The sequence below is a fragment of the Botryllus schlosseri genome, chromosome 10 (assembly GCF_051294905.1).
Source record: "Botryllus schlosseri isolate E-star chromosome 10, Bs_hap1, whole genome shotgun sequence".
In the NCBI taxonomy this organism is placed as follows: domain Eukaryota; kingdom Metazoa; phylum Chordata; class Ascidiacea; order Stolidobranchia; family Styelidae; genus Botryllus; species Botryllus schlosseri.
This window is the reverse complement of record NC_137245.1, coordinates 1,569,309-1,593,420: the sequence shown is the minus strand read 5'-3', so window position 1 is coordinate 1,593,420 and position 24,112 is coordinate 1,569,309. Positions and strand designations below refer to the sequence as shown.

At 40.9% G+C, this 24,112-nt stretch overlaps 2 protein-coding genes and 1 long non-coding RNA gene across 4 annotated transcripts in view; 2 read left to right on the top strand and 1 right to left on the bottom strand.

Moving 5' to 3' along the window:
- LOC145447848 (uncharacterized) overlaps positions 1 to 24,112 on the bottom strand; it is a 272,584-nt gene that overhangs the window by 235,565 nt on the left and 12,907 nt on the right. The window lies entirely within an intron of this gene.
- On the top strand, positions 1,772 to 5,962 carry LOC145447824 (uncharacterized). Its single transcript, XM_080326100.1, has 2 exons — positions 1,772 to 2,198; positions 5,114 to 5,962. Exons 1-2 carry the CDS (start codon positions 1,851 to 1,853, stop codon positions 5,435 to 5,437), a joined length of 672 nt encoding a protein of 223 aa, XP_080182226.1. The 5' UTR covers positions 1,772 to 1,850; the 3' UTR covers positions 5,438 to 5,962.
- The window catches only part of LOC145447814 (snRNA-activating protein complex subunit 4-like), a 49,167-nt gene continuing 34,263 nt past the window's right edge, over positions 9,209 to 24,112 (top strand). Inside the window, exons 1-5 of one of the 2 annotated variants that reach the window (XM_080326091.1) lie at positions 9,209 to 9,402; positions 12,573 to 12,714; positions 17,231 to 17,311; positions 23,038 to 23,102; positions 23,932 to 24,069. In XM_080326091.1, the coding sequence (XP_080182217.1) occupies positions 12,597 to 12,714; positions 17,231 to 17,311; positions 23,038 to 23,102; positions 23,932 to 24,069 (402 nt within the window). In that variant the 5' untranslated portion in view covers positions 9,209 to 9,402; positions 12,573 to 12,596. Of the gene's footprint in view, positions 9,403 to 12,553; positions 12,715 to 17,230; positions 17,312 to 23,037; positions 23,103 to 23,931; positions 24,070 to 24,112 lie in introns of both variants that reach the window. The other variant, XM_080326090.1, reaches the window with a different exon arrangement.

Genomic DNA, 24,112 nt, shown 5'->3' with positions numbered 1-24,112 from the left:
GGATATAGTAATGGAATAAGTTGTAGTGATTCTACAAAATGAAGTAGTCTAGATAGCCTCGAAGTGCACTTTAAGTACGTTATAACCGCGGTCTCAGGTTTTCGCTGAAAATTAGTAGCGTCGAAGCCAGCCAATACTTGGCAATATAATTATACAGGGTAGGCGCACATCAGAACAGAGCGCAGAGTCACAGAAATTTGTGCAGTTATTCAGTGAATTTTATCAAAACTAATAAAGCACCAAAATCCAGTATAGCCTGCATGTACGATTGTACGTACATTTGTCCATAATTGTGCGCTCGACATATATAATTGAATAGAAAATTCATATTGAAATGAAGCCGAATATTTTCGGCTGACACTCGTTAGGGCCAGGGGGATTACCAGTGAACTCGGCCCTCGGTGAACTCGACAATTCAAGAAAGGGAGGAAAAGGAAGACCCCTCGTCGACTACTAAAAGACATTGCCGGTATAAATGGGCCTATTTGTGAAGAAAAAAACTGATTATATGTGATTTTGTCGTTTTTATTTAGATTAGATGTGAAAGTAGAAAGTTTTGAATTTCTCATAAAAAATTGAAAAAATCAAATTTCAAATTATTTTACTCGGCGCCATAAATTGGTAGGCTGTCAGTAGAGGTGATGGAAACCAAATTTGGTTCAATTCCAACCACTAAAAGCAAAGTTATTGCAGTGGAAAAATATCCAATTCCATGATTTTATAATGAATAGTTAAAGAGTTTGTCACCGTAAATAATATTTTATTCGAAACCAAATTTTTCTACTGCAATAACTTCGCTTCTTCTAGTGATTGGAATTAATCAAATTTCGTGTGCAGTGCACTAAAACTAAAAGTTTGTGGGGGTCCGCAAAGACAATAAGGTTGAGAACCACTGGTTTATGCAGTGCACCGTTATGCAGTACAGTCAGAATAAAATATATATACACACGGTACTTCCTTATAGATTACAAACAAACCTGCACCATATAATTTTGGCTGTACGGTCGTAGGTTGGACAATGGACAGCCCTGGTTTTGTGGCTTGATATCGAAATATAGTACCATACAGGTACATTGTACAGTGTGCACCAGCGGTTCTCAAACTTTTCAAGTCACGCTCCCCTTTATGTTCGCGCCGCACTTGTCGCGATATCAAAAAATATTAAAAAGAGCACACAAAATGCTAGCAACCCCAACGGTTAGTTTGATGAGAGGTTATGGCTTTTGATGAGAGGATTAGGACTACACTCAGAGCAATAACTAAGAAACGAAGATAAATCGCGTGGGGCGCGAAAAGAATTCAGTTGACCGCGGCTTCGCGCCCCCATTCAGCTGCTTCCACGACCCCCAAGGGGGCCATGCCCCTCAGTTTGAGAACCACTGGTGTACACTGTACAGTAGCCTACTAAAACTATCCTGGGGGCATGTAACTATATTGATCCTTCTATGCGATCGGTGCCAATTACTGCAGTACCGTACAACACAGTTGCAATTCATTTATCATGCAGAATATCGTATTTTGAATTCATTATATGCCTTTGTGCATGACAATGAAGCGCCCAATTTATTTTCCGCTTAATTCGGACAAAGTTGTTCCTCATCTTTGGTTTGCCAAAACTGAGCGAATAAGAAACTGTGAATTAAGCAAAGTTGACTGTATACGAAAATTTTTGTGGCTTATAGTAACACCTCGTCGCGTAACGTCAGGACGACATACCACTGTGAAGCACGGTGGGGTCCATCAAATTCGTACTGATATTATGGTTGGATGATTATCGTAATTTCGAATTGTTCTCAAAGGTGTAGATGTGAAATATTAGGCGTACACGTAGACCTACGTAAAAAGTCAACATGCAAGATGGAAATGAACAAGATATTTCAATGGTGTCCACTACTGCTCCAGTCAGCGACAGAAATGATGGAGGTGTAATGACCATGACGGAAGTGATGAACAAACTGGCGGAGCATGATGCAAAGTTTCTTCATCAAGATCTAAAAATATTGCAACAGAAAGAAGAAATAGAAGTGCTCAAAAAACAAGCGACTGTTGATAAAAAGATGATAGCGGAACGTGACAATGTGATCACGGAGTTGAAGGCAAAAGTAGAACATCAAGCGAACATTATCAAAGATGGTCGCCCACAAGATCAAGAGAGGATCAAAGAACTAGAGAAGCAAGTAATAGAGCAGGAACAGAAGGTATATCGGCTGCGGGTGCATATATCGCTTGGGATATATGTAGTGAGTAGGCCTAGAGTTAATATCCATGGATTTTGCAGAAAACAATACGTTCATATTGCAAATTTATTCCACTCGAAGCTTTTCGACTGGCCCTCTTCGGGAGTGACCGTCAGTAAATGAGGTTAACCAAGTTCGAAATATAGAAATAATTTTATCGTTGTGCCGTAATAATGACAAGTACAAAAGTACTGGCTGCTGCTGCACACTGGCTTAGCGACACGACTAAAACAGGTAATTCCCCGATCGTGTCGCGCTCACGATCGCGGTAGTTGCGTTCTGCTGCACACTGGGACACCGAGTCGTACACTCGTAACGTAGGCCTATCTGTTCTGAACCAGCTTAATGATTTCGTAACAGTATAGGTTCTTGGTTATTACTTTTGAAGAACACATCAAGATACTTCCTACACATATGTGTTTTCTATGTGTACTGACAGCATTTTGCTAAGATATTCTCAAATTCGAAAACTCAGTTTATCATTTCAACTCAAGACGCAGATGCCCAATATACAGTACCGAAGATACAAAGAATATAAACAACAAGGTGTCTAATCGTGGATACGCCCTAACATACTCCATCAATCAGATATCTTTATAATACATAGGCCTACTCTTCTTGGCCTACCGGTACTTTCGTAATGTCAAGCATGTCAGTGGTATTGGCGGGCTAGCGGTCATGTTCTCTGTTATTCATCTTGTATTGTGAACATATCGTAATTTAATTATCAAATATATGTTCATTTCGTTCATCCATCTTCAAGTTATCAACTTGAGGTTGAATCATTCTTTTTCTGGGCTTGTTGGATATCATACAGCGCCCTGAGTCAATCCCAAGATAAATTACGCATCTGGTACACGAGTATGTTAAATTAGGAAGTTGAACGATTAGAAAAGATTGCAACAGCACCGTCGAAATAAGAGCGCGTGCTTATTTTCTACGGCGGCTGAGCCCGCAACTCGCGACAAAGTTGGATTTTTTCAACTTTGTCGGCGAGTTGCGTAGCCCGCTCGCCGACGCTTTGTTGCGTAGTCTGGCGACGCGGTGTGCATGGTTTTGTCACAGACAGGCGCGATTCTCTCGTTTTGTCGTGTCGCGAGAGCCAGTGTGCAGCAGCCTTTAGGCTCACGTGAGACAGATGTAACAAAATTATTGTTCCTCTTCTCAACACAGACATCCAAAAAAAGGCATCGAATTGCCGTTTTTTTTTCAACAGTAAACTTCAAAGAAGGGTGAAGGTCATTTAATTTGGCCAGAAACAAATCACATCGAGCTTCGTTATTAAACATGACAAGGTGTCATCAACATATCGATAGTACATCAATGGCCGATCGACACTATCCAACAATCTCTTTCCATGACACCCCACAAAAATGTTAGCCAAATGGACCCGAGTGGCTACATTCAGTGGTCAGCAGTATCTTTCATGTGATTCGTTTTCCCCTATGAAACGTAAGGTCAATTTAATACGGACCCTGGTACACAGGGCCCTGGTGATTTGCAGTGATGACTAGCTGGATTCTGAAATGTATACTATCAAATCTATTTTCCGTGTCAATGGATATTCGTAACATATTGACAAAGTAACTATTGAACGTAAAATGCAAGATTTCCATAAAGATAAGTCGTTTGGACCGAGACGGTGCCCAGTTTATTTGCATCTCCCCTGGATAGGCACAGCTTGTAAACAGGTTTGAAAAACAGATCAAGTCCTCCGTGAGTCATTGTTTTCCAGAAGTGGAGCCCCGTGTCATATTTAGTACGAAATCTTTACTACCAGCAACGCGTGAGGATGTGCTTCCTGCGATTGATCGAAGTAATGTACCAATATACGTACCGAAGCGACAGTCGGTATGTGGGTCGCATATCTCTGCGCCTGCAACAAAGAATTCGTCAACACGTCCCTCTGCAAATTATGAATCCGCAGGGTGATGACATGCGTGATTATGACCACGTAACAACATGTAATTCTGCCATCGGACAGCACCTCTTGAAACACCCAGAGTGTGCAAAACGTTACAATAACAATCAGTTTCCATAGTTGCTCGTGGTAGTTCTCTTTTTCATTTAAAGGTCCTTGAATCGACTATCACAAAGCTGCAAAAGCCGATCCTCTGTCGCCAGAAGGAACATCTCTACACGATGGAAATCTCACATTAGTGTTGTTTTGTCATTCGGCTGTTTTACTATAAACTATAGATTACTAACCTACGGATAGATACGCAAGTATCGTCGTTACGCTCCGGCAAGCAGTTACACTTATTGCTGAGCATTGCTCCACCAATTATGCTGCTTTTAGATTGCTCAGCAACAAGTGTAACTGCTTCCCGGAGCGTAACGACGGTACTTGCGTATCTATCCGTAGGTTAGTAATCTATAGTTTTACAGCTGGTTTTGTGTGCGTTGTTCCGTAACCGTGCGTTGTTTACGGCCGTTCGCGACTCTGTGTACTTCTCATTATTACGGCACAACGACAAAATTCTCTCTAGATTTCGAACTTGGTTAACCTCATTTACTGGCGGCCACTCCTGAAAAAGGCCAGTCGAAAAGCTTCGAGAGGAATAAATTTGCAATATGAACGTATTGTTTGCGAAAAGCCTATCCATGTATTATATTATCAAAATAGGATATGGTTGCAAACGCCAGGGACGTCATGACTCGAGTCAAACCAATTGACTCAAATCGAGTCGAGTCATTTCCCATTTTTATGAAAATGACTCGAGTCAAATTCAGTCGACTAGAAATTGCGACTCGAGTCCGATGTGAAAGCATAATTAGATGACGGTAATCGGCGTTATTGATGGCGTAATTTCTACCATCTATTCTGGGAATCTGCTAAATACAACTATTTTCTACCCATTTATCCACATCTACAGGCTGCAGACAGGATCTTCAAAGAACTTCGGCAAAAAGTGCAAGATGACTCGGAACTAAGTGCGGATGATGAAAAAGGATTGTGTAAGGACATAGGCGATTGCGAAAAGAACTGCTTTTTAGCTGGGGGTGCAGTTGTAGGTCTGACAGTTTTAGGTATTGCAATGAAGGCTGGTTCCCCAGTTATCATCGCAGCTACTGCGACTGCTTGCGGGACTGCGGGTGTGGTGATTTTGGCTGTTGCCGGGGGTCTGTTATTCGGTTATGTCTGCCATAAAGTATTTCGCTATGTGAAGCAAAAGCTTGATAGGAAAATGGCAGAGTAAACACTATCCTGAAACTTGTAGATGTGAAAATAATCGTTACATCGCTAATGCCATTCCTCCCAAAACGCCCTGCACCAAATTGATTGCAGAAGTTTGCGTTTTCATCTTTTCTCAATAATTTATACCCAACCTGAAGTGGTTATGGTTTTGGACTAGTTTTTCTTCTATTTCTACTTGAGTACTGATGGAATACTTTTGACAAACTCTGCTTTTACTGATGTGACCTACATCTCTCGTGTAAATATTTTCATGCATGACTCCAAAATTGTTTGCAATGTCTTGCCATTTTTATGCGCAACTTGTTCCATACCTACGAACCAACAATAATTCCATTCCATAAAATCAGAATTTTCGTAGTGCTGAGGAGACATAGATATGGAGTGAACAATATTTTAGCACGAAAATATCGTTCAACATAATTTACGTATCTGGTTACGTGATTCATGTACGCAATTTTGGGTCGCATAGTCGCCTATGTACGACAATTTCATCACAATAAATATGGTTCAGCAAAAAGTGTGCACTATGTACAACTATAGGTATCGCATTCTGGTACGCTGGTTCCAAACGTAGGCGATTTTGAGAAACAGGGGGCCAGAATAACGACGTGGGAGATTGGTAAGGGGGTGGGGGGTCGATAAGGAGATAAAATGTTAGAATGGCTATATATTTATCTAATCGGCACGGAATCAACTGAGAAACGAGTTGATCTGGATCTGCCTCGGAAGATGATTAGAAAAAAGAAAACTCCCAATGACTGGACGTGAAGACAGGTCTTTCAGGAGTCATGTTGAGAAAAATGTCCTTTTTAGTCAATTCACCTTCTGCAAAGTCCTCTTTCGGTTCTGAAAATATGGGGTGGGGTGCGAAAATTTGTGTCAAGCTTCCTAAGGGGGATGATGAGTCGAAAAAGGTTGGGAGCCAATGAAATCGAGCATATCACGTGACGTGTCCGAAGATAGAAAACATGGTCTTTCGCTTTCGACCGTCAGATCCTGTTTAGCGGACCACCGTTGAAGCTTGCTGGTGGACAATAGCACGTGACACAGTAGCATTCGACGCATGAGTATGTGGGTCCGGTAATCTTGAGGATGGACTGTATTTATTTAGTATAGTAATTGCTTGTATTTGGACTTGAATGTGGACATGCTACTGATGCGGGTCGTTCGACATCCTCCTATCTGCTTGAGACATCGCATTATGTCTTATCGCATTGTACATTGTTTGTGACTTGGTCAGATGAAAAATATACCCCGACGATATTATATCGAAAAGAACTGTGAGATATGCGGGCACTCTAGGCCGAGGTGGATGTTAGAGTAAAGGATCGCTACTGATGCGTGTCGTTCGACATCCTCCTATCTGTTCATGACATCGCATTGAGTCTTATCATCATCATCATCATCATTGGTTTATTAGCAATTTTATCAGTTCAATACACCACAAAAATGCGATACAATAGACAGGAAGATGTCGAAGCGACTTGGATTTGTCGATGGAATAAGACACACACCTTGGCCTAGGCGATGTAAAGAGGAGGCATGCACACTGAATGAAAGTAAAGAAAACAGTATAGAAAAAGAAAGCGACAAGAATAGGGCGGCATGTCATGGGAAGCGAGATCGATAGGTCAGTCGTGGTCCGGTAATCTTGAAGATGGACTGTATCGCACTGTACATTGTGCGTGACTTGTTCAGATGAAAATATAACCCAGCGATAATATTACTAGCCAGTCTTCAGGATCACCGGACCACGACCTAACATCTACCTCGCCCTCCGCCATATGCCACCTTATTTTGTCGCTTGCGTCTTATATTCTCTGCATTACTTTTCATCCAGTGTGCACTGTGAATGCCTCCTATTTTACTTCGCCTAAGCTTAGGTGGGTGTCTGATCTTAAAGGCCCCTCCAAGTTGTTTCGACACCTTCCTATCTTTTCACTGCATCGCAGTCTTGTGATGTTTTGAAACGATGAAAATATTAATAAACCTGATTGATTGATTGGTCGAAGGGTTCGCATTTATAATATACTAATTTTCCTCACTTTTAGCAGTTTGTGGTCGCATTTTGAAGTACCAGTACCAATAGACGAAATCCCGATAGTGTGGTTCCTTTTACTATTCTTCGAAATTACAATCAAATGTCGGTTTTGGCCATCTGAGTCTCGAGTCATATGACTTCTGTCAGTGTCTCTGCCTGTGTCATATGACACAGATTGACTCGAGTTGAGTCATTTCCGTATTTCGAGAAAATGACCAGATTCAAGTCGATTCATCGGAAAATCATGACTCGAGTCGGATTGCCCTGCCAACCCTGCTACAACTACCATCCCTATAATCAACCTCCCTACCCAGCAGAGACGAGCGGATTTGGAAATTCTATGTCCTAATGCAATCCAAATCCGAACCTTCGAATCCAAATCCAAATCTTAATCCATAACTTTTTCATATTCAAGTCCATGTCCAATCCTAATCCGATTCTAACTATAAAGTTAGAAAAAATGCCAATTTATGCAAGGGGGGAATTGGAAAATTTTCTTTTACATCCAACGATTCACTTGATTCAGTATTACCTTGTAACCATAAGTACATTAATAACTGATTTGAATAAAGTTTGTCGCCATTCGCCACACGACATTTCAATCTCCCAGAAAATAGATAAATCCTTCTCACCGTCGTGTGAGGCGTAGTTTTCTCTGAATGGTCTTTCTTGCCGCTGTGTAAGGCGAATCTTTATATTTATCGTTTCCGTGGTCCGTTGCTGTATTGCTCTTTCTCGCCGTCGTGCAAGGCGAATCTTTATATTGATTGTCTTCGGTCGGTCGGCCGGTCGGTCTTGATTGATTGAACGTCGGAAGGTCAACCACTTTAACGCAGAGCGAACGTTTCGTTCAATAGTCTCTTCGTATTATATCTGAATGTTCTTTGTCGTCGTTGTGCAAGGCGAATATTTATCTGTCGCTCGGCCGGCCGGTCGTCTTGATTAATTGAACGTCGGAGGGTCACCACTTTAACGCAGAGCGAACGTTTGTAGTTGTATGATTGTATATCTGACTCCAAATGTATTATTGACTCCAAGAAGGTTGCGTTTACAATTCGCTGCGTGTTTCTTCTTCCGTTCGACGACCGGCGTAACCCACGCCGTACGACCTTGTTGGCTGACGTACCACCAGGCCTGTCTATTGCACACGTATTCGATGGATCACACTGACGAATATATTTTGTTTCCGTCTCCCCGACTTGTAACTTTATTGAATATCACGTACGGTTCAAAAAATGCCATATATCTCCACCCAACCAGCGAAATACTTATGAATGTCTATCTACTTCCGAATCATCGAAATAACCATGGATGTATATCGACTTCCGAATCAGCTAATAATCATGAATGTATATGTACGCTGTATCACATCCGTACATATATCATAACCACAACAGATTACATGCACCAAACATCGTACGATTTATACTTTGTTATCTACGTTCACACGACAAAATATACGACTCACGAAGGCCTTATCGGGTTTACTCCTTATTGGATATCATTAAAATGGCGTTATACCAATATACTTCGTTAAATCCGTTCTGAAAAAAATCTCCAATCCAAATCCAATCCAAATCCGCCAAAATTTCACAAATCCTGTTTTTTCAAAACCTAATCCTCATCCATTCTCATCTCTGCCCAGGTCCAAAGAATGCCCAGGTCTAGACGCCAGTCATGGTTGACGGCACACGCGTCGAAAATACGATGCATCGACGATCGAGCATGAGCACTGAGCGCTGAGCAGTTGTTATTGTTTCGCCGTTGAATTTAGCTCTCTCTGTAGTTGCTGATTGAGTGTGATTGCATGTCGCACCAAAAATTCGGCGTCTTCTCGCATCATACGATTTGAGTGAGTTTGTTACGAACTTGTACGGGCTTCGCAATTAAAGCAACTACGGTGCTTTTTGCTTTGTCAAACACAGGTGAGACTTTTCGTGGTTATTTTGGGTTAGGCCTTGCGGCTTGCCGCTCAGGCACTCAGTTGAAAGTGCTTCGAATTCGATCACATATATAGGACCGTGGTTCGTGGAAACGTTCCTATCGTCACATATATTAGAATTTTACGTCTAAATTAGAAAATCAAGGAAGTTGGGCACTTGTCCATTAATTAATAGAGAAATGAAATATTATTTTCAATTAATTGCTTCAGAAATTTATGGAACTTTTTGCTTCATGGTTTACGTTGGACGTAGGTTACGTCAAAATGGTGCAAGTGTCGTGCGAAGACCTTGAAAGTTGCCTCTGCACATCATTGAAGAATGAAGAGTAGTTATTTATGTGAATGTGTAAAGCTAAGCTCCATTGATGTTATTTATAAATTCAGCATTATTGCGTCGTAATTCTTCACTTGGTTTTGAATTCAACTCCGTTTTATTTCCTTTGTCGTGCCCGTAGCTCTTGATAAGTGGCACGCGACAAGTTCTTCCGGTTTCAATAAATGTTTATCATGAACGTACTTTTGATAGCAATATTCAGATTTTCTACCACCAACCCAGAGTGGAATCGGTGGCAACGGCACGCGCAACGTCACGCGAGCATTTATATCTGATCACGCCGAATAATGAATTATGCTGACGTCACAAGGTGATACCAGAGTCCAGATACAGAATAAGGCGCTTGCGCTTTGAAATGAACTCAAGCAAGCTTGGCATTTGCGTAACAGCGGATACACGGCGTAGCCCTAGTCTGGCGTATACCAGGTCTATTTTAGCTCATTATGTCGTTTAATAAGTAATTCAGTATTGAATCAGAGCGAAAAATATTTCCGTCACACGGATGAAATTTTCCAATCACGCGAGAAATACGTCTGTCACGCACAACATGTTGTCGAAAACAACCACCGATTCCAGTCTGGCCACCAACCAGTTATCCAGGCGAATTTGTTAGTATTCACCTGTAGTTGTAGCGACTTTTGTCAGTATAATAGAGGTTAGCAAACAGCCAGGAGAAAGAATGAATTTTATTCATCATCTCAAAAATGAAAAATATATTGAAAACTTTTTGTACGTTATTACGTAATCAGACTAGAACTAGGCCTACATTTGATACAGAAAAGATTGACCGTCACAGTAAAGACGTAACAATGTAGATGCATATACGTCATCAGATAATTTATAGGCACTTCAATTGCAAAACCGCCTTCCTTTCGAAGGAATCCGGACAAACAAAATCAAGTTGGTGGTTTTTAACAGGACTTCTTGTAGAAACTTCATTAGAGTCTCGTATAGAGAATGTCTTCGATCACAAGGGCATGACATTTGTTTTAAAGTTTTACCAGTCCACCCAGTTCAATATGGTTGTGAATCACTGATGTAGTGCATGGTTACTGGTTAGCAATACAATATATTTCAGGATACTTAGACTATAGATTACTAACCTACGGATAGATATGCAACTTCTGGTGGTCACGCTGTGGCAAGCAGTATCTCGTATTGCTGAGCAATCTAAAAGTAGCGTAATTCGTAGTGCTGTAGCTGGCGACCAGAGCGCTGAAATTTGATATAATTGGCCTTCATCGAAAGCTAGTGTCGCACTGATTCCGAAAATACAGATTAAAATCTTGTCATGGCAACGAACCAACCTTAAACAGCCTGCGAAGTCTGAAAATCTGCATTGTTCCAACAATGGCAGCGTCACGACACAATGAACATAACAATGGTCAATTTCATCAAGCGATTGTTCTAAACAATGCCGATTTTCAGACTTAGAGGGCTGTTATGAGGTGGTTCCATTGCTCTGACCAAATTTTGATTTGCATTATCGAAATGAGTGCGACACTAGTTTTCGATTAAAGCCAGTTTCATTTAAGTTCAGCGCTCTGGTCGTCAGTTATAGCACTATACCAATTTTGCTGCTTTTAGATTGCTCAGCAATAACTGTAACTGCTTGCTCGAGCTTAACGACGGGTTTTGCGGGAGTTGCGTATCTATCCGTAGGTTAGTAATCGATACTTGGACTAACACCATGAACTCGTTTAATTTTATAGAGCTTGTTACCTGCTCTGTTATATATGTATGATCGTGAATGGGATTCGGTCAATTATACTTTTAAGGCAGGGGTCTCCAACACGCGGCCCGCGGGCCGCATGCGGCCCGCCAAGTCATATTCTGCGGCCCGCGACCTGATTTGAGATTTCAGAAAAAAACTAGGAAAACCAATTTGAAATGCTAAAATTGACTACAGTCTCAACTTGTTTTGTGTTGTTTCAAAATAAGATATTCTCCTGTGCCCAACATCACTATTCGTCACTAGCCGAAACGGCTCTGGTGATGGCAACAGCATTCCATCGAGGGAGAATCAGCTGATATGAATGGGCATATTGCCTTGACTTGCAATGGCCCAAACACCGCCAAGACCAAGACGCATAGAAAACGGCTCAGGGCAGTGGTTTACAAACTGGGGAACGCAAAAGCATCAGAAGGGGAGGCGGAGCTGCGCTCAACTGAAAATTTTTTCGCGCTTCGCGCGATTTACCTCTAATTCATCGTTATTGCTCTGTGTATAGGCCGGAATTCATCTTATAGAGCTCTCTCATCATCAATCATAACCTTCCATGCCATCAAACTAGCCGTTGGGATTGCTAGCTTCCTGGTTGCATTTTGTGATATGACGATTTTTCAGTGTCATAAAGGGGGGCGTGTCTAAAAAAGTTAGAGAACCACTGGCTTAGGGCTTTCCCACAAGATCAAACTTTACGTGGATATGGTATGTCAGCTAGTAACGGATCTCCCTAGTCCCAATATCGACTCCTTAGTCGCTGAAAAGCGTTTCCACGTATCGTGCACAGCTCACAGTTCAAAATAGCTCAGCGTCGTACTGACGTAGAGTTTTAGAACGTGGTTGCCTATTTTAGATCGATATCGAATTCATGCGGCCCGCGGCCTCTACGAAATTTGAAAAGTGGCCCGCGACCTGTTTTGAGTTGGCGACCCCTGTTTTAAGGACTGTACCATGAGCATTGTGCAATTTGCAGTTAGGTACTGAGCGTAGAAGTTTATAAAGTGTCATAATTCGCTTACAAACTCAAAACCTTTCGAATATTGAACTCCTGTTGGAAATGAAATTGTTTTGCAGTGCGCACATCACAGCACAGGAAGTAGCCTACAGCACTACGATAATGGATCCAGCAGCTCTTGACGCCGAACAGGCTGAAATTGAAGAAGACATTCTTAAATTGCAACGTCATTCGATACCGCTAAATCTCGCGTGGGACCCCCAGGACGAGGAGGAAGAGGGTAACTATACAGTAACAGAAATCGTCAGTAACAGAAAGAGCGTTTGAGAATACAATTGAATAATATATTGATATTGAAATCTACGCAAATGTTTTCAGCCGACACTTGTCAGGGTTTATTTGAATATGAATATATTATTCAATCGTTATACTGAATACTGCGGTTCTGCACCCTGTAAGAATTTCTTCTATGGTGAATTGAAAGTACCGTCGCAAACCATATTAACAATCGCGAGGAAGTATTTTCCCTCTTTCATTTGTGTGCTTTGAAGTCGGCGCTTTTATCAAAATCGTCCAACCTAGTTTGTGCCGACAGAAGGAGTACGGGTATACTGTAAAAAATTGTACATTCAGTTTGAGCGATCTGCTCGCATCCACCATTTGGCGTCATATTTTGTGATACGATTGTTCATATAAAAAGTCCTTTCCATTCTCTACTAGTTGCTGACGATTGCCCCTGACGAGGGTCAGCCGAAAATATTCGGGTTTATTCTAATATCAGTGAAGTCATCATAATATGGTCGCATAAGCACTGGCAATTCACTCGCAATGCATAGCACAATGTTTGTGAAGAACCTTTCATTAATTAAAAAGTTTAGGTAATCTTGGGCTAGTGCAGTGGTTCTCAACCTTTTTGACCCGCGGACTATTCTCAAGCTCGCGTATATATCCGCGGACTCAAGCTTTATATAAACGAAAAGTAGGTTTTTTGATATCTATCCAAGAAAGTGTAATACGGTATCAACAAAACAGGCAAGCACTGTTTTCAGTTCACTCAACCCACACTTAATGAGAGCCTTGTCCATGATCTTGCTTGACAAGTTTATCGAATTCCGGAATTATGGTTGTCAATGTAGATTGTAGGCATACATCTGATGTCACCTTACGGTTGAAGTCTATTGCTATAGCCTACTTCCTTTGTTCACCGTCAGCGTTGAAACGCCAGATTCACACAGGTAGGCAATGTGGCCGGAAATAGCAAAAGAGCTGTTACAGCTTGCTAGCAAAGATCTGAAAGACTATGCTCCATCGACTGCACATTTGGCCAAAATTGAGTCAAGGAAGCTTTTGTATACATGTCTTTCCACATCTATCGGCTTGCAATTCAAGCAACTGTTCAGTAATGCAGTCCATGTCTCGAGTTCTACTTATAATAGACAACTATAGATTGTTTCTGTGATTAGCACATGCCCCTACGATTTATCAATATCCAAATAATGTCTGTAAGGGAACAAGTCGCAATAATCAATCAACAATACTCAGCGTATATCGCGCCGGAAACGTGTGCAATGTGCCTACGTGCAGGACCGTAACAGCACTTTGTCATCCCCCGAAAAAACGTTGGTCTTGGGCCCCCACAGGGTTATAAATCTGACTTCTGGGGGGCTTCGCCCCCAAACCCCCCTTTTCCGATACCTTTTTACCGCTGCTTCTCAGCAAAATATTTGTACTGTTTAGTTAGCCGTCTTGTTTCGAATAACCGCACGAAGCGCGAAAATATTCTATATTTCACGATTGAATCGGTCAACAGGATCGAGAATTGCATATATATTGCTGTAAACTTTTTATCATGTCTCTGCTCGTGTAATCAGATTTACCGGTAGAGCTGAGTGACTCGTTTCGGAAAATTATATTACTCATGCACATTTTTCTTAGGGGAAGGGTACCCAATAATCAAGAAGGTCGACACCAATAAAATTAACAATTTATGTTAATTCACGAAATGTGAATTGTGAATAGTGAATACTCAGCATTAAATTCCGAGTCCATTCGTACTAAATTCAAGTCAATCCGACCAAATTTGTAGAGTTTATGACCATGATAGAATTGCTTACGACAATTTTAACAATAGGCTACCTCGGACATAAATGTAGGGCATTTTGAAAAATTCCAGTTGGCGATAATAGGTGTTTATACCTGGCATGTTTGGTATCAAACCAGGAAGATGCTACAGATGTGCGAAGCATAACCGTTTTGTCTGTGATACTTGCAACAAACTGGTTTGCCCAAGACACAGAAAAACTCAGAAGAACGAATATTGCTTGCAATGCTGATCAATTTGTTGTAGTGCTGTTTCGTTGTTCTTGCGTTTGAAATATACGTGGCGAAACATCGCTTATTGAGGTATCTCTAGTATTGCTTTCAAAACTATAGTCACTGCAGTATAATTTATTAACTTGAAGGCATTTGGTATGCCCCTTATCAACAAGAGTTAACGGCACAATAAGAAGCATATAGAAAAAGATTCAAACAAAATCCAAATTGGCAAAATATGACGTAACAATGGAATGATAAAAAGGAACAGTAGCTGGCCAAAGTCAGCTGTACCGGTACTCCGGTAGTCATAATAAAGGGGTGAGAGAGAATCAAATTATACAATACGCAGAAGACGTTACACAGACAATTAGCGGTGTATATTATTGGAATATTTAAAGTTGTATGCAAACTCTTTCTCCTTCTTACTGTGCCGTTAATTCTTGACAAGGGAAACCCGAAAAGCCACCGAGGTAATAAATTCTACTGCAATGAATGTAGTTCTGAAAGCACTATTCAAGTTGAGTACCGCCAGTCACATATTTGTGATATCTATGCATTTTTATGACAGCTATTAAGGTTACTAACATTTCAAAATGGGTATTTTGCGAATCACGCAGCCTAATTCTAAAATCGCAATTTGGCGAAACCGGACCAGTACGGGGCTCATTCACTTTCGGACCAAAAAGCTATTTTCTCCATAAGGCTGCAATGACTTTGGTCCGAAAGTGAACGAGCCCCGTAGGTCTGTCAATTACATGTTCCGAAATCATATCGGAAGTGGGAAAAAATTGAAAATTTTGACATTTCCATGGATTTTTGACTTCTCAATCTAAAACCAAGTCCGTAGACCATTAAATTAGGATCCATGATCGTTTCTTAAGGTTTTATCGATATAAAATTACCTAAAATAATAAATTCACTATGAGACTGGCGTCTTTCCATTGAAAAACACGAAGAATTACCAGGTTGACAATCTGTCAACATGTGTGCCGATTAAGTTACTTGAAATTCCTGTGCTCGCGGACTCACGCATGACCTTCTGCGGACTCATTTGGGACTCGGGAACTCAGGGTTGAGAAACACTGGACTAGTGAGTCGAGAAGAAATCTGCCATAGTATACGCGGCACCATATCGGGTAAAAATGCTCCCCATGTCTGTCAATTAACAGTGTTCTCCTTGCGCCCCGGACTCTGGTCAGGGCTAAGGAGCTTTCAATGTAGCCTACCGTTCTGGTAAAGAATTCAAAAGAATATTGTATAACAACAGTCATATCACCAAATCTATGGTAAACGTAAGACCTTGGTCGTTTCCGCACCCTATTTAACGCCCGCTTGTAGTTATATAACTTTGAAGGGGCACTGCACTGCACTGCACAATTTTGGCCGCAGCCCTTTTCTTCAGAACGCCACCGTAATGGAGCTGTAATGTATTGAAATTTCCACAGTTGCATCACGCTCCAGCAGTCACGCAGTGATCGAACTTTATATCGTTGTCAGCCGATATTATGAAGGAAATATGTCAGACACGCCAAGGTAGTTTAGATACCGCGTTCAACGGGAGATGTCCAGTCAGGAGATTCATGTGAAATTCGGGCCTAGTGTATTCTATTTCCTCCATAACATCGGCTGACAACTATATAAAGTTCGATCTCTGCGCGACTGCTGGAGCGTGCTGCAACTCCGGAAATTTCAATACATTACAGCTCCATTACGGTGGCGTTCTGAAGGAAACGGCTGCGGCCAAAATTTTTCTTTCAATTGGCCCTTCAATTTGAGACCACATCATTTTTAGAGCGCAGTGCCCCATTAACGCCCGCTTGTAAGTATATAACTTTAAATACCGGTAGCATTATGATATTGAAATGAACCCGAATATTTTCGGCTGACACTCGTCGGGGATAATCGTCAGCAACTAGTAGAGAATTGGAAAGAGCATTGTATATCAACAATCGTATCACAAAATATGACGCCACCAGCTTTAAATGAGATCTCGAATAAGAGAGATGGTTTTTGAGATGGTACACGAAATTCGAACGATGAACGCTCTCTTATTTGAGATCTCATTTCATACTGGTGACGTTTCCATACTATCCAATTCTCTACTAATTGCTGACGATTACGCCTGCCGAGAGTCAGCCGAAACTGTTTTTGGGTTCATTTCAATATCAATATACTATTCAATTGCATTTTTTGAAGTTTTGTACAGTCTTCAAGAAGTTAACACAGGCTTTCGGAGCTCTGCTCTTTCATCAGGTGTTAAAGCGAAATTATACGTTGATATATATTGCTCTTTGCAATTCTCTACCAGCTGCTGACGATTACCCCTGACTAGTGTCAGCCGGAAATGTATGGGTTGGTTTCAATTGTATAGTGAAGTTCTGTCTGTAGGCCCACCTCCAAGAGTCTTCTGAAGTTGGTTTTACTTCTAGAAAGACATTAGAATGATATTGCAGAATCTAATATTTTACTTTCTTGCTTAGATGAAGATGAAGAGACCACGCTGGTATCTGCTCACAACGGCATGAACGAACCTTCAACATCAGGCATCGTAAATAATGGAGGTGTGCGTTGGCTTGTTATTGTGCAGGACATTGTCTTTTAGGCGTCAAAAATATTGAAAACTAGCAATATGCGGGAATTAGGGTTGTTAAAAGATTTTTTTTGTACAATCTTACTGACTATTAGGTAAAATTGTTCGGTTGGTTAAAAAAATGCTGCACAGAAGCTATTAGGGTTCAAAAATTTAACATACCGGTATATTGAAAAAAACGAAACTTTTGCCAGATTTTACTGGCTACGCCATGAAATTATTGAGTTGTCTCGATTGATGCATAACAAATTTGATTAAATTCCAACGCGCAGAAGCGGAGATATTGGTGCACGAAATTTTGGATTCTCTGGTGTATTCTCTGTGGTAGCGCAAAAGGCACTTATTTTTTACTTTCCAAATCTTTTCATACTGTTACAATGCGAGTTTCAAAAAGGTGACTTGAACTTGACTTGAAGGCGATAGTCAACAGTGAACATTAAAACTTGGACTCGGGCTCGAGTCCCTACACTATGACTCGGTCTCGACCCTTTGCTTCTTGACTTGGACTTGGACTTGATTCGGTAGTGAATTAAAAATGACTCGACTCAAACTATAGAAGTGAGATTGACTTGTGACTTGGTCGCAACTCTGATTAAAGTTTATGTAAGGTGGAGACCGGTTAAAAGGCAGTTACTTAATTTTGATTGTTGGGTTTCTTACGAAAAAACCGCGATTCAGTTGTATGCTAGCCTCCATCATACTGCCGAAATTTAATGAATTGTGTTCTCTCCTTAGCATTCACCTAGAACTGGCCTTATACCAGTTCTAGGAATCAGTAAACTGAATGATATATTTATATTGAAATGAACCCGGATATTTTCGGCTGACCCTCGTCAGGGATAGTCGCTGAAATTGTTCCGAACGTCGTGCCAGTGGGATTACCTAATGGATTTCCCGATCACCGTAAACGCTATTATGAAGCTGAACTATCTATTTTATGTACAACTATTGCTGATATCGAAAAAAAGCAATTAGCTCAGCCTGTCACTGAGATGTAGCGAACATGCTGCAAATCTGCCAAGCTTAGCTTATAACAAATCCTCTCCAAAGGAAGCTGGCTCGCTCCAAGTGCGATGAACAGTGTCCGAAGGTTAGGTACAGATTCATACCTTGTATCGGCAAAATATGGTTCGAACACTTTCTAGTGTAGGGGAGAGGAGGCCAAGATGAGACACTTTTCTGATAATTCAAGGCCACTCAAAGAATAATGCCTTCTGAGGATTAATTTTGGTACCAATGGAAAGCCTGTGATCTCTACTTTCTATGACGATGGCTTGAGTTCTATTGAATAACATACTGATGGATTTCTTGGCCCTCAAAAATCCTTGCTCAAATGTCTCAACTTACCCCCAGGTGAGGGTAAGATGAGACACCAAGCAATTCATGCTCATTACACCACCAATTCACCCCAAATGATGAATCAACCAGCAACATCGTGAATAAAATATAATAATCATGAAATAATTCATTTTTAAAAAGAATTGGTACATCATATACAAATATAAGTGACATCGAAAACCAGATCCAGCAACAATAAGAGTTTCGTTATTATTTTGTCTTGTAATATCACATCTGGTAAACTACTAGATAAATAATACATTTTGTGTGCCTTCAACAGTAAATTTTTAATCTTCCGAGGCCTTCAATAGAAAAGCCCTCTCATACCCATGTCTCATCTTACCCCCATGATTTTGTCTCATTTTACCCCCACACCTAAATTAACATATAAATTCGAATAAAAACATTTCTGTCCGTTACTTTTCAGAGGTAAGCGCATGATTACACTGCTAATATTGCACTCAACCAGCTCCAGTATTCTTGTTTTATAATATTAAGTACTAGGATAGGTATGCCCTTACAAACATGAATTCACATAACTGACATAGGCTATGAAAATATAGTTTTTGGCATTTTTCTTCCCAACCTCAAATCTGTTTGCCTTGTTAATATGGTAGGACTATGGAATGGCATTGTGGGAACAACATAGTTGAAGGAATCTGTCCATAAGAAAATTTTTCTGTGAAATAATTGCATGTCTCATCTTGCCCCGTGTCTCATCTTGGCCTGCTCTCCCCTATTCATCATATTACTACCAGCTGAACATGACTTGGCCTGTAGTCTACACCAGGGGTCAGCGGGTGGGCATTCTGCATTTGAATTGGTTTGCGGGCAGCACTATGGTAAAATCGTAATTATAAGCCTAAACGCAAGCTTTTATTCGATTATATAAAGCAGTGGCTCTAATCCCATTTTGGCTGCGACCCAAATCCGAGTTTTAGGGGCATCTTGCGACCAAAGCCTCACACATCAAATCGTATGCATTTTTAATATAACTGTGCTACATTTTGCGGGTACGATATAGAGAACGCACAGACAGCAGTCGCACGCAATGCATCTCTATGGAACATGTCTGACTCACGCAGTTTCAAATTAGAGTGTGTTATTTGACCACGGGTCGCACTACTGACTTGCTACTCAGACTATTCGGTACCAGCCATTTCGACGACCGGTCATATCAATATTGAAGGCCAACCAACCAGGGGCGGTCATTTTGGTTTTATCGCCGGAAGTTTTTGGCACCAAACTTCATCTATTGATATGCTGGCCAAAACATAGCGTCTTTATGTGTCCTGGCACGGTAGGGGTTGGCCTCGAACGAACGAAGTCATTATAATAATGGATAACGAAGTGCTTCTACTTTTTGAAAGTACTCAAGTAGTTTTTCGTTTACTTCTGGTACTTACTCGAGTAGATCTGATTTTCTCCACTTCTACTTCGTAATATTTTGTGATCTACTTACTTACTTTTCACTATTTTCAGTTTGTCAAGTAGAGGTAGTTTAACCCCCTAATACAAAAGATAGCCTGAGGAATTTCGGGGCTGTTTTCACGGAGCACCAACATTTAATATTCACATAAGTCAAGTAAAGACTAAAAATTCTGTTGCGCTTTGCGCACAGTAGTTATGGAGTGCCAAATATGTTTTCATGAAAGTATCAGTGAATATAATTTGTGTACCGGCTTGGTTCCGCTTACCCCGCATTATCGCCCATATCAAATACGACCCACCATAACGTTTGAAACTACCGTTTCGCAATCTAGCAATTACCTATCATATCGTAATCTAGCAGCCCACGATGTGTCCTGCTAATCTGGGATAATCCGGCTTTTTTGACCATCACCTTTGAAGCTTTATGGACAAAAGACATGAAACGTATTTTCCGCTTTTTAGAAGTGGTATTTGTATTTCACTTTCAATTCCAAGTATCATACTTTGAGTTCTAATTACTTCCAGTTCTTTTGTCTGCAGAACATACATGTTGAAGCATAGAAGCGAATGCCTGTATTTTCCGAAAATAAAGCTACACTAGCTATAAATTTTACGATCCACAATATTCGCTACCAAGCGTATACTATTCGCGCAAAGTGTTGAAACCGTATCCGATACAACTTCTTCGTCAGGGTTGTAATCAAGTCACATGGTTCCGAGTCACGAGTCAATCTTACTTTTGTGGTTTTGACTCGAGTCAAGTCGAGTCATTTTCAATTCATCACCGACTCGAGTCCGAGTCCAAGTCACCGTTTTAAGGGTCAAGTCCGAGTCATAGTGTTATGACTCGAGTCCGAGTCCAAGTCACAGCATCGAAGTCATGTTTAATTTATGTTCTCAATCCTGCTACGGCGATATCGAATTCCTTGCTTGCCAAGCATGCTTATTTTGTCCCTATACCAGAGTCTTGGCACATGTATATTTAGGCAGATAACGGACAGTTCCTGGCCTGATTTACCGATGCTACAGATTGACGAGACAGGCCGCAAATATGATAACTTTAACTAATCGTAGAACTTTAAATCAAATATCTATAGGTCTTGTCATCACAAATACAAGCATTCAGTTTTTATTACGGGCACATCGACGACAGCTCACAAATAGCAGATAACCAACGAATTCATGTGTGGATATCAGCAGATAGAGAATCAACATATGCATGTTTATGTAGATGTAGAGGTACAGTTTTTCTTTCACATTATCAGGTAGTTGACTTGAAAAAGGTCAACTTTCCTGCTCAGCTCACGAAATAGCTGGCGGAGCGTTACTTCAGTGCTGATTTACTGTATCTCAGTCGAATTCTCAAAAAATTGGACAAAATCTTGAAAAGGACGCTCCAAAATAAACCTAAATTTGGCTCAATTCCGACCAGTAGAAAGCAGTGCTATGAGAGAAAATTTTGAACTAATTAGACTAATAGAGAGCTTCGAATTTTCATCCGGCTTCCTCGTGATATGGTTAGATTGTGTAAAAATATGATTCATAGCAAATTCGACTCAATTCCAACTAGAAGAAGCGAAGTTATTAGGGCTTGTTTTTTTTGCGCTATTCATGGTGTTTGTCAACTACTATGGTCATTTACACCAGACCGATATTCTCCTTTTTTTCCTTAACTGCCTTAACTGTGTGTTTTCACAGACAGCAGATCAAATCAATGAGTTAAACTTCAAAAATACTAAAGTGAAAGGGAGATCCTCAGATATGTTAAAGCGGCATGGACTCATAATAAATCCACATCTACTGAATACACGTTCCACTGGTGCACTAGATGCAGGAATTAACCAGCATTATTGAACCACACTGAAGACCATTGGATACTCGTTCTTTCTAGTTGCGCAAAAATGCAAAGAATCATCGCTTTCAAATCCGCACATGAGCTTATCAGTCTCTTCCAAGTACTTGACCATCTGAGTCATTTCATTGGCTCTAATTGAACTTTGTTTCGATTGTTTGATTGTATAGTCTTGAGTACTTTGATTGCGGAGGATCTATTACCTCTTCATCACTGGATGATTTTGTGCAATGCTTTGCTACTGTACCATTGTCTGTTACTTTTACGGCGGCATATCTTATATCAGACGAGTGCAACGATAGCAGTGGTGACAAATAGCGATGTCGGCAGAATTCGTCAGATGCGTTGATCTAACCATTACGATTCGCAAATTTCTTCATCTTCAAGTCATATAAAATAAGCCGAGTCATGACTCGAGTACAAGTCGAGTCAATCCAAATATTGACTCGAGTCGAGTCATTTTCCCATTTCAAGAAAATGACTCGAGTCAAGTCGAGTCACAAAAAAATCGTGACTCGAGTCGAGTCATGACTCGAGTCATTACAACCCTGTTCTTCGTATTGCTCTTCGCCTAAACTTGGGGCCTTATAATATGGGGCAGGGTGCCATGCCATGATATTCTCTAAAACAGGGTCTTCTAGTAAACAAAGGGTTAGTACCGCATTTTCATATCAATACTATAATTTGCATCCCATGATGTTAAAGAATACGTATTCTGTCGAAAATTTATACCTCCTGGGAAGCATCAATACGAATCAAGCTCTCTGCACCTTCCGCACCGCTCAATTTGCAGCTTTTGCTGGTCTATGCAAACGAATTGAGACTGTTTTCAAAACTACTTACTTACTTGAGTAGATTTAAAGTTAGTCAATTCTACTTCTACTTCAAGTAGATTTAGGTTGCCAATGGAAGAAGTAATTCTACTCGTACTTGAAAATATTTTTTTCGCTACTTCTACTTCTACTTGAGTAGCTTTCTTGACTACTTTGACCACCTCTGATGACAAGTAATGTGTACCGGTATTACGTTACCATCACATTATAGGTGCGTGTCATATACCCTTCAACACTTTTCAGCTCTCGTCTCCCGAAGCAACAGCGCAGTGATACCTTCAGAAGACGACATGGACTACAGTGACGAGGTGTGTGAATTTGTAGCTTTTCATTTTGGAGCTTGATACCACAATACTGTGAAATAGTCAATTCTGCTTAATTCGGACAACTGCTTCATTCGGCCTACATCAGGGGCGGCCAACCTTTTTGATCAAAGGGCCACATCCAACTGACGAAGCAGCGCGCGAGCCACTAGCCGCGCCACACGCAAATATTTTTCAAAGATTATTGATCAATAGTATTGTTACTTGAGTATATTCCGGGTCTGCTGGATATCGCTGGGCTAAGTGCGCAAGGTTAGGACAATTCGGCGCCTGGTCATATCGATATCTAAAGCTTCAGCCAACATGCTGCGACAGTCTTTTTGTGCCTATATGTTTCATCGTTGACGGTCTGTCTGCAAGCGCAAACGCAAGGCCGCATCTTGGACGACATTTTCTCTCGTAATTGCGAATATAGTTTAACTGAATCTGGTATATTTGGCGTTCTTTCATTTTCAGTAGAGGTTAACAATGTATTGAAAGCAAGAAATTGAGTGACATCATATTGCGGGAAGCGTGAAACTTTTTTTTGCTTCAGATAAATCTATCCCGCAAAATATTCGGCTTTATTGTGATGTACGATCATCTACCTAAAATGTGACTGCCAGGGATCTGCCAATGTGTCGGAACTGAGATATTAGTCGTCACATCCCAAGTGCTGCGGCCAGACCAATCAAATTTTGGGTTGGTGTTGCAAGTTCACAATCTGGGCAATCCATAAATGTGACTGCCAGGGATCTGCCAATGCGTCGGAACTGAGATTTTAGTCGTCACATCCAAAGTGTTGTATCGAACAAGGTTAGTTGTCTTTTGACAGGAGGAAGAAATCGATCTGTCCAAGCCCTTGGAGCCGACCGCAGAGAATATGTTGAAACTCAACCTGGCGTACCAGGAGGTCATCCAGATGCAGATTTATCTCGTCGACGAACTGTTGAAGGACAATGCAGACAAGCAGGTGATGTCACAGGGCTTAATGTCTGATCTGTAGACTTCTACAA

Bases quoted from the DNA above. Each gene is read 5' to 3' on its own strand.
- LOC145447824 (XM_080326100.1), top strand. From the start codon at position 1,851: ATGCAAGATGGAAATGAACAAGATATTTCAATGGTGTCCACTACTGCT. The intron at 2,199-5,113 runs GTATATCGGCTG...CCACATCTACAG, and splicing joins TAATAGAGCAGGAACAGAAG to GCTGCAGACAGGATCTTCAA.